This window comes from Centruroides sculpturatus, unplaced genomic scaffold (assembly GCF_000671375.1).
Source record: "Centruroides sculpturatus isolate CEXI.00-Female unplaced genomic scaffold, Cexi_2.0 scaffold647, whole genome shotgun sequence".
NCBI classification, from domain to species: domain Eukaryota; kingdom Metazoa; phylum Arthropoda; class Arachnida; order Scorpiones; family Buthidae; genus Centruroides; species Centruroides sculpturatus.
This window is the reverse complement of record NW_019385034.1, coordinates 192785-204443: the sequence shown is the minus strand read 5'-3', so window position 1 is coordinate 204443 and position 11659 is coordinate 192785. Positions and strand designations below refer to the sequence as shown.

The window sequence follows — 11659 nt, the reverse complement described above, 5'->3', positions numbered from 1 at the left end:
GTAAATTGAATTGCTAAAGTGTAATTTATTTTAAATCATATAATATAATACATAAAATGCAAAAATATATGCAATAAACTTTAATAATTAAAATCAAAGTTTTTTTTTAATTTTATAAAGCAGATTATCGAAATTAATTTATTTTTTAAATCATAAAAAAGTCTTCATAATTTCTGTCTGTCCGTAACGCAATATTGCTACTTATCTAAATGCTTTATATTTTGATCACGAACCTTTTATCATTTAGTTATATTTTAAACCTTATATTGGAAATTGCGATCTACCAGTCGAGATATTGGCATCATTCATCCTTCTATTCGATATAAAGGTTGCATTACCAGAGATTACAATATTTTTGGATTAATTAAAATAAGATTAGTTTTCGGAGATAATTTTAATATTATATAGAATTGAATTTCATAAAATTCCGCTAGGGGCTAAAATTTTTACATTGGTAAAATTCCGATAGGGGGCTACGAGCAAACGATAGAGTGAGTAAGTCGTTTGGCAGGAAACAAAAAGTCGATCATGGCGGACGAAGCTAAGGCGGTCGTCGACCAGGCTCTGAATGAAACTGCCCAAAATGCCACTTCTACTCCTAAAGCAACTGCAGAAGGGATGTTAACAGCGTACATTAGTTTAACGGTTATGGCGTTGTTACCGATATTCATAGGAGCTTTCCGTTCTGTCAAACATCATCGCGAGCAGAAGGTAAGACTGACGTGGCCATTTCATCTCGACCATCTTGTACCTTTTAAATCTCTACCATTCATTTAATTTCACTTATTACTCTATTATCTCATCCACATCTAAAGTATTATTATTAATTCTAATCAAAAAACAAAAGTTTTAGTAAATTAAATTTATTTATTTAACTCTTTAACTATATACAATAATTATTCCGATTAAAAATGATAAATATTTTTATCATTTTGATTATTTAAACAGTTCAAAACACTAAACATCAATCTAGTTAGTGATATATACACATACACACACACACATACATAGAAGTGCATGTTAATTTGATGTAAATGTAGCTCTTCATCTGTTCAGATACAAAATTCTCACCAAGAAAGTTAACAAATGTGATTTTAAATTTAAAAATTATGTGACAAGTTCTTATTGACTCGTTCGAACAATGCATGATGTAATTGCTAACATATTGATGGTGATTTGCTTTGTTTCGAAGCCTTATAAATAACTAAAGAATAAGGAAAGGAGTTGCCGGAGGTGTTTAAAATGAGTTTATCGAAATTTTTATAAATAAAAATGTTTTTAACGTACTCTCGAGATAACTCTAGTGGTGTTTGTTTTGTCGGTTTGACGTCGTCTCTTTGGTTTACCGTGACAGAGTTTAAAAATGAAAAATGTCGTCGGATCGACGCGAGCGTTTGATTTCTCGACCGAACGAGCCCGTGTATGTCGGGGTGGCCGGACTTTGTCGCGGTACGGGCCGCGTGGTGTCGTTGGATGTGCACGATGGCCGTATTCTCTGTTTGAATGGTATTTTGTTTCATATATAGTTAAAATACTGTTATATATAAATGTCACTGTTACTTTCTGGTACTTTACAACTGTTTTGACTATGAACGTAGCCTTAGCCTTCAGTTTCCTGTTTGAGGTTAAGTTGCACTTATAATCCATGTGTATATCACTCTTTGTAAAAGCCAGAAAACTTACAAAAATATTACATATGTGTAAGTAATGAGTATCGAGTTTATAAAAAGAAATTATATAAGTATACAGGATCATTGTCTTGAAGAGCTTCAGTTTGGCCATTGTGAATATATATCATTTATATTTTAATAACAATATGGATTTCCAAGTTATTAAATTTCTATCATTTTATATTGTTTTTTTATAGACAAATGTTAAGTTTTGCAACTCTAATTATGAATGATTCATGATTTTATGTACAATGTTAAATATGTTTGCAACTGAAAAAAGAAATCATGCTACAATTCTGAAGTGTTGATTACAAAAATTTATAAACCATAAATATTTATTAAATTTTTACAAAAAGCATTTAATAAAACAAAATGAAAGATTTTATATTTACATACAAACTAATCAAATAAGTCTTGAAATATAGTTACATATTTTTACACTTAATTACATTGTGATCTGTTGTTAATTTAGTTCACAATTTTGTGTTAATATGCAATTTAGCTTTGTTTTGATATATTGTCAGCAATCTATATATTGCTTTAAGTTATTTTGCATTGTTTCATAAACTACTACTTAGATTTTAGATATCAGCAGTGCAAATCAAGGTAAAAAAGGATAAGTTTACATTGATGTACACGTGATTCAAAATATATTAAGATTAATTTTACAATATAAGATAACAATAACATTATTATTTAAATTAGTGCAAAATAAGAACAGTTATATGTTATGAAGACAGTTATGAAGACAAGTGAATCAAATATTTTTCCTTTATATTGTAAAAAAATCAATTTAATATAATATTTTAATAAATTGTAAATTTCATAGTAATTTATGGAGAAGATTATTGGATAAGTATAGCTCATGTTGAACATGACAAAATAAAAATTTAATATAGTGGAATTGTATTATCAGGACTACAATGCCTTGTATAGACTATTAAGCTGAATATTGGTACACCTGAACATAACAGAATCTACCTGTGCTTGGTTTGGAGACCACTTCCAAAAGTAGTCTTACTTCAAAACACAAAAGAAGTGTATAGCTTGGGGCTGCCAATGTTAAAGGTACCAATTGTAATGACATTTTGAGTGATGGCATCAACATTTTCTCCTCTTTCCACTTCAACGTCTGGCTTGTCTGTTTTGTTACAGAAAGTTTTTACTCATCTCAAAACTCATTTGAGGCAGAAAAACTGGGCCCTAACCAGAGTACTGAACCAAGCAATGGTCCTCTCAAAGTGCTGTTACATTATGAAAAAAACACTAGTGTTATTTTTTTAAGTCTATTTATTGTCTATTTTACTGATTTTTAAATTTTGTAAAATTTAAAAATCAGTAAAATAGACAATACCTAAGTGTCTTGTTACATTGTCCCTTTGTATGCACATGAGGGAAATTAACAGTTCCACAGTGGGGTCAACCTTTCATTTGAGGCTATTCATCTGCCTCAATATGTAAAATGTTAAAAATATCCCTCTCGACATGACAATTAAAAAATAAATTTGTGCGTGCAAAGGGACAACGTAAGAAGACACTTATGTATTGTATACTTTACTGAATTTTTTAATTTTTGTAAATTTTAAAAATTTGTCCTGGCAATTTTTATCAAACTATTTAATGTGTAGATGGCTTAAAGATCATCCCACAAATATAAAGCTATATAAAAAAAACTTAAAATTACACTGAACTTCTTTTGTAGTGTTTAAGATATTACAGAAACAAAATTTTAATATAAACATAAATATATCATCACTCTAAAAAAATGTAATTGCTTCTGAATAAAAAACAGTGAAGTGAAGGAATTCATTTAATTGTAATTATTTGCATTATTTTTACTGAGTTAAAATGATATCAGATTGTTATATAAATATATTGGTTTTTTTAGAAAAACTTGCTTTTAGCTTTTGAAAACAGATCAAATAATAGATAAAATGTCAAGAATAAATCCTTTGATTAGAGAGAAAGGAAAAATATTTGGTTTTCTTACTAATAGTTCAATATTTAAGAAGAAATTATATTTTAAAAAAATGAAAGCAAATACTATAAAATACAAAAAGAAATCTATAGTTATTAGAGGTATGGAGAAAAGAAAATTTCATACATTTGGAAAATTAAGTCAAACAATTTGTTTCAAAATTAATGTAATCAGTTTTTTTTACTATTCTAGATAAATTTGTGTATATATGTATAGGAAACATGGCAAAGTTGTCGGCGCTAATATTTTCAAAATAACAGGATTGTGGATTGTAGATGGGGCTAGTAAATCTGTTTCACATTTCAAAAGCATTAAAACACTTGCTTTGGTCTGTATGTATTTTCAATCTTCTTGAAAGTAAATTGGTCTTCTCTCTTTTTTTCCCCCTTTTTTTGTTATAATGAAAATGTACTTAAGAGTGCTGAGTGTTTCTTAAAGTTACAAAAGATATGAGCATGTGTTAAATTAACAATGTGGTGAGACAATCACTAGTCTGTTACTAATGCTACAACGCATTTCATAAAATGTGAGCTGGGCAGGATTGGCAGGCACTGCTGAACTTTCTCTGTTGTTCAATAATCATACTAGTATATGAATGTGTAAGAGTGATAAATTTTGCAAAGGCAATCACAGAACAGACAAAACAATAAAATATTAAGAGAAAAAATCTTTTGAATGAATTAAATAATTAATACCATTGCCAGCACCATTTGAAGCAATGTTTCCAAATTGCAACAGAATAATAAGGTACTTCTAATCTGAAGTATTATTGTGTTACATATAAAAGATGTCAAAAAAAGACTACAGATGAATTCATATATTTAATTTTAAATTTTTATATACTACACATTTAAATGTAGATGAAATATGTTTTATAAGCTCTTCATACTTAAATAAAATTTTTATTGAAGCTAATAGAAAATAAATAAACAAACAAAATTTTGGTTTTCATTAGTATAGGTTCGGATTAGCAAGTGTGTATCATAAATTAATCATTGTTATGGAGAAGCTTTTATAACTGTTAGTATGAATGCATTAGGTTAATTTCATATTTTATCAAAATAAGTCATTGCCTTTTTTTCCTTGTTCTAATGTGCAACATTTTATGCATTATTCATGATATGGTTTAGTTGATTCAAAGAAGTCGAGTCAATTGAAAATGGTCCATAAAGTGGTCATCTGAAGACATTGATTATGGACAATAACATTGAAAAAGTGTATCAGATATTGGGTTGGGTAAGGATCTGAATGTAACCTGTAGAATTTTGAAAGTTGGGAGTGTCCAAGGACTCCATCCACATGATTTTGTGTGATAATTTGAACAAATGTCTCTTCTCACTTTGTTTTGCACTCTTTCATTCACTGAGGAACAAGAACAGGTGTGCATTCATCATGCTCCGTACGTAAACACAAATTTTCTCAAAAACATTGTCACGAATGATGAGATGTGGTGCTACCAGTATGATCCATTGACAAAACATCAAAGTATCGTGGAAATCATCAGACACATCTACACTGAAAAAACTTTGCTTTCAAAAATTGTGAGTCAAGACCATGCTTGTCTGTTTTTATGACTCCAGGGGTGTCGTACACAATAATTTGTTCCAAATGACCAGATTGTCACTGAGGAATATTAATTTTGTAATGCCTTTGGAACTGAAGGTTATACAACAGCTGGAGTATTGTGCTCAAGGAAGCTGGATACTGCTGCACGACAATGAACTCTTGCACAAGACCATCTCTATTCATCAATTTTTGGCTTGAAAACATATATTTGACCACCTACTCTATTCTCCAGTCTTGTTCCTGTGACTATTTTCTGTTCCCAAAACTTAAATTCCAATGAAAGAGAGATTCTCAAGATTGAGGCTGTGATAATCTCAATGCTGAACCAGACACCAAATCAGGAGTTGAAAGTGTCTTGAAATTCTTACTACTCATTTTGAACATTGTATTGCTGCATAGGGAGTTTATTTTGAATGAATAAACATATTTATAAAAATATTTTTTTGTTTTCCAGTGCAAAAGTTTGGTTTCTTTTTAGACATTCTATGTATTTATGTAAAAATATGTATATGTATTTACAAAGAAAAATTTGTAACAGGAACAAGGAAAAATCTATTTGAATACTTTTTAAAACTGTTTTGGAAAAATTTTGTAATAATTTTCAATACACTTCAGCCGTGTTGTTTGCAAACTACATTTAAGACATATAACTCTTTCTGCCCTGTGGACACTTTTTTATTAGAAACCAGTTTGTTATTTTTATCCTAATTTTTAAGGTTAAATTTTATAACTTGAAAATGTGTATTTGTACATTCTAAATTTATATTTAATAATAATTTTTACATTACTGTTCATTTGTTTGTTACTTTCTTATCACAGAAAAATGACAAGAGGATTATTTAAAACCTGAATACACACATTTTATTATTTCTGAATTATAGGTCAAGGTATTTATCTTCCTGAACAATGAATGCAAGGTCACTTATAAAAAAAAATATATCTTCATTATATTCAGGTCAAAACAATTTAAATTTTAGAATTATTTTAAGCTTTTTCTAATATTTTTGTATTCATTTTACTGTATATTTATTTATTTATATAATTAATTTGTAAAAGAAACAGCTTTGTGGATTTTACATTTACAGTAAAAGGATCTTTACATAATAGTTTACTGTAAAAATGAATTATACATAAAATATATAAACAAAAATGACAACTATGAATTGATCTGCATCTTAAAAATTGTGTTTGATATAGAAACTTGATTTAATATTTATATACCTGTATATAACCTGTATTTTTATATATTCTGTTGATTCATTTATGTAGTATGTTAAAGTAAGGGCTTACATCTAATTTGCTAGATCATAGATTTGAATCTCACTTCAGGCATGTTTGTCTATCTGTTAGATTCTAACAGAGATTTTTACTTGGGGACCATACTACAAAATTTATATTTTCAGATTTTTATGTTGGAAAAGTTGTCATTCACATCATATTCATTTCCTTTTTTTAAGTCCAATTATCAATTGAATTGGACATTAGACTAATCTGAATGCAATAAAACATATACCAGTGTTAATTTGGCATTTCATGTTACTGTTGATTTTTCTTATCTTCTAGTTGATTTATTTTAATAGTTATCAACACAATATCAATTCTGCCAACATGCCGATAAATAAACATACATTAACTATTAGCCACATGATCCCTTTTCTAGTGTTAACATTATTATTTCTCCAGTATGCCTTCAATACAGATATCAGATAGGCCTCAGATTAAAGTGGAATGAAAAATTTGGTCTGTTTTTGCATACTAGTCAAAAGTATAACCATATAGTTTCAAAACAATATCATCTGTGAAAATTTGACTTTATTTACAATATCTCATACTTTTCATTTCAAGAATTCAGTAAGTCCTCAAGATTAACAATACAATTGTATCTGCATTACAGAAATGATTTATTTATGTGAGTATTTCAATAGTTTATAACTGTCCTTTTCAGGTAATATCATTCACAGAGAACAGAATCTTTTAGGTCTCCACTAATCATAAAGTATCCTTTTCTCTATTTGTGGTATGTCGATGATGTACTGCTGGCATGGGAAGACTGATGAAGAGTTACTATACTTTATTCAATTGTCGTCTACTGTTTTTCTGACTGTTATGCTAACTAAAGAGGAGGAGGATGCAAGGATTGTTTTTTTTTGGATCTACTTGTACACTTATTCCAGTGGTCTTTTCTTTTCTTTGTTTTCATAAATTCAATACATCATCTTATATCATCTCTTCTATAGCTTTCCAACCCCCATGTACAAAAACTCTACCATTATGGTGCTCATACACAGAGCTTTCTTATATCCTTCTAACCAATTGCTTGTAGATGAGAAACTTTCCCTTGTTAATTAGTAGTTTGCTTAGCTGGATACTCTCTGGCCAAGTTTATCCATCTTGTCAACTGGATCAAAGGCACCATAGACAGAATATTCTGGCAGTTACTCCAAAATATACAATTATTGAAAAGATGTTGCCTTATTTCCAATTATAGCTAATATATAATTGGGATGACTGCCAGAATGCTCTGTCTTTATCTTGCAGAACATCACAAAGGTTTAGTGCATAATAGATGTAGACCAGATCTGACTAAACAAGTAATAGGGGACAAGTTTGATCCACTTTGGTCACAAATTTTGCTTCTAAGATGATGTGGGGATCGAAGAATACTATTTATATTTCAATTACATTCCGTACTTGTGCGCAAAGAACAACTTTATGAAATATTCTTTATCGTTTGTATTTTATTTTTCAAATAATAGCATTCTGTTCTCTGTGAATGATATTGCCTGAAGAGGACAGTTATAAACTGTTGAAAGTATTCTTGTAAATAAATCATTTCTATAATGCTAATGGACAGTTGTGGTGTGTTAACATTGCTTGGCATGGAGTGTTTTTACATTTTATATTTTTTCACTAAGTCCCTGAAATCAAGCCATCAATTGACACAAGATCAATTTTATTACTCTCATTGCAAATATAATATGTATATATAAAACCTGATGGATATCTGATACTTCTTGGGTATGTACATGAATCAAACAGTTTTATGGTGTATAATAAGAAACAACTAATGAGGATGCCAATACCCACAGACACTGAGTGACAGTAATAATTATAATAATAGTCAACATTCATAACCATCTGTATATGTAAAATAAAATATATATGTTCTTTGCTATTTGCATTTATTAAAACAATAGAATGTAAAGTTCAATTGCATAAAATACAGGAGAAAGATGATAGGTTTCATAACTTTCTCTTTGCTGATTTAAAATCTACAATTAAATTATCTTGAGAGACATTTCAGATCTTTAACCTCAAATATATTGATAACAGGAAATGTCAGTAATTTTTTCAAATTGGGTCCTTCATTTAGTTATTTTTATTGTACAATACATTTGAGAGCCAAATTGCAGACTGTAATTTTTTAGTAGAAACCCTATAAATCTCTTTTCTGTTAGAAATTGAACTGAACAATAACTTGACAGAAGTAAGCATAAGATGCAGATCCTACAATTGTTTCTACAAACTAAGAATGATACTATACAGGTGAATCATTTTTAATCAGTGACATTGTTAATCTTTACATATATTGGTTGCTTCCCAAAAGTTAGGAATCATTTCTAGCTTAAATTTTTGTAATGTTTAAGCTAAAACAATAGCAGAGCATAGTATAATGTGCCTGATATAGTATTTAAGAAGACTACCAGATGTACCAGTTAATAATGCAGATTTTGTAATCAAAGAAAACATGATATTTTCAAGAGAAACATCAAAAGTGCTTTATTCAAAGTAATGTCCATTGCTAGCTACATATTTCCCCCATTGTTTAGGTAATTTGTGGATACCATCCCAATAGAACATTTTTTGGATTGAGGCAAACCAGAGACCCAATTTTCCATTTCTTTGTATGTTTTGAAGTGCTGCTCAGAAAGAGTGCACACCATCAATCAGAACAAGTGGAAATCAGAAGGAGCAAGGTCTGGTGAATACAGTGGATGGGTTAATACTTTCCAGGCAAGATCTTTTAATGTGTCTTTAACTGGTTTTGAAGTGTGTGATGTTGCATTATCATGAAGTAAAATTACTTTGCTGTGTCTTCTGGCCAATTCTGGTGGTTTTATGATCAAAGCGTGATTCAAATTGATTATTTGTTGTCAGTAACTATCAGTATCAATGTTCTGACCAAATTTTAGAAGCTCCTAATACACCACACCTTCCTGATCATATCAAACAAAGAGCATTGTCTTCTTTCCGAAGCAATTTGGCCTTGCAGCTGATGTTGATGGTTGACCTGGATCAACCCATAGTTTTGTGCATTTGGGATTCTCAAAATAAATCCACTTTTTATCACCAGTGACAATTTGATGCAAAAAAGACTTTCTTTTGTGCTGTTGAAACATTTTACTGATGACTTTTCGGTTTTCCATTTGTCTTTTGCTCAGTTGATGTGGCACCCATTTTCCTACCTTTAAAATCTTTCCCATTGCTTGTAAATGATTGGAACTTGTTTGCTGAGCAATGTTTAATCTTTCTGCAAGTTGCTTTTGAGTTTGGTACACATCTTCATCCAGTAATGCTTGTAATTGTTGGTCTTCAAACTTTTTTGGTTGACATGGACGTTCTTTGTCTTTCACAACAAAATCATCACTTTTAAAGAATTTAAACCAGCGCTCACAGGTATCTTGAGATGGAGTATGTTTACGATAAGCTTCCTGAAGAATATGATAACTTTCAGCAGCACTTTTCTTCAAAATAAAGTAATGAATTAAAACTTTCCACAAATGCCCTGTTTTTATGGGACAAAACTTGACATATTTAAGTATAAAAATATCTATGATGATAACACCTTCAGAAAATTTGACGTACAGTAGAGCGTCGATTATCCGAAAGTCAATCATCCGAAAGAATTCCAGTCAGCAAATTTAAATTTTCGCCAGTGCTGTTGCGCTGCAGTCTTTGGCTATGTTTTGGGCTACTCAAATATTTTACGTTTTTGATACTAAATTAACTTCTGAAGTATAATTTTTAACGATACAATAGTCTTCGTTAGGCTTAACATCGACGAAAATTCAATGCGAAGCAACATGCAACGGAGAAAAATGTCAAGATGGGATAAATTAATATATTTTTACATAATAATTAATATATACATAATCGGTTATCCGAAACATCGATCTTCCGAACAACCCCAGTCCCCAATTGATTTGGATAATCGATGCTCTACTGTATAAAGTTTTAAAGCCTGTTGTCAATTCAACAAAATGGCATACATATCAAAGCAGATATATATGGTGATGGGAAAATGTCTGGCCAAAATTTAAAGGAGGTTAGAGGGGACGAATATAAAAGGATTCGCAGTACAATGCTTGTCCGGAAATGCCGCTTGAAAGTCCTGGAGGGTAAAGAAAGTGGAAAGGAAAAAGACACAAACAAATGTAACAAGCCCAACCTTTGCATAGCTCTCCCATTTCCATTTGCAGCTCCATACGTCAGATGGATATCTGCTAATTCAGCATTCGTGAAGCACTGCATGCCGTATGAAATCACAGCAGGGAATGACAGCTTCCTGCATTGCCAGCTTGTTTTGACTGCCCTACACAACGCCCTCTACCACCTTCACGTGGCATTTCTGGACAAGCATTGTACTGCAAATCCTTTTATATTTGTCCTCTCTAACCCCCTTTAAATTTTGGCCAGATATTTTCCGATCACCCTGTATATCAACATATCTGTAATGCCATCATTGAACAAAATCCACATTATTAACCTGTACACCTGCTGTACACCTGGTACAAACCTAAAGGCAAAGAATGATGTGACTTTTAACCCGGGGATATTATTTTCTACTCATTTGGTTCCTCGCTGTGTACTGTATTGTGTTATTTTATATATCTATATTGTAAAAATAATGCTCCTTTTTTAAAAAACAACATAGCCCTTCTAAAAATTCTTCATACAAGCCTGATATTATAAAATCTATATTCAGATTTATGTAAATTGAAGCAAGATTTTAATAAATGGATGACAATAATTTTATTAAATCTTTTTCAGGCAGAGACGTCATCGGACTGGCCGAAACAGGTTCTGGAAAGACCGGAGCCTTCGCCCTTCCTATCTTGCAAGCTTTGCTGGAAAAGCCTCAACGACTGTTTGCATTGGTGTTGACGCCGACCAGAGAATTGGCCTTTCAGATATCCGAACAGTTTGAAGCATTGGGCAGTTTCATCGGAGTTAAATGCAGTATGTAAAGTTATATTGCAATCTTTTGTAAATGCCGAAAGTTTGTTGTATTGTAACATTTGCTTGTTTTAGTTGAATGTATTTAAAATAACTTATCATACAAGAAAAAGTATAAAAATACATCAAACTTAATTATCCATAATTTTAATTTAAATGTTAAAACCAAATGGGGGTGTTAACTTTTTACTTTTATATTAATATTTAA

The 11659-nt window shown here is 30.5% G+C and overlaps 1 protein-coding gene across 1 annotated transcript in view; it reads left to right on the top strand.

Annotated features, from left to right (window-relative positions):
- The first annotated feature begins 474 nt into the window (after positions 1 to 474).
- The window catches only part of LOC111633690 (minor histocompatibility antigen H13-like), a 33601-nt gene continuing 22416 nt past the window's right edge, over positions 475 to 11659 (top strand). Inside the window, exon 1 of the mRNA XM_023378304.1 lies at positions 475 to 711. Within this exon, the coding sequence (XP_023234072.1) occupies positions 529 to 711 (183 nt within the window). The 5' untranslated portion in view covers positions 475 to 528. The remainder of the gene's footprint in view (positions 712 to 11659) is intronic.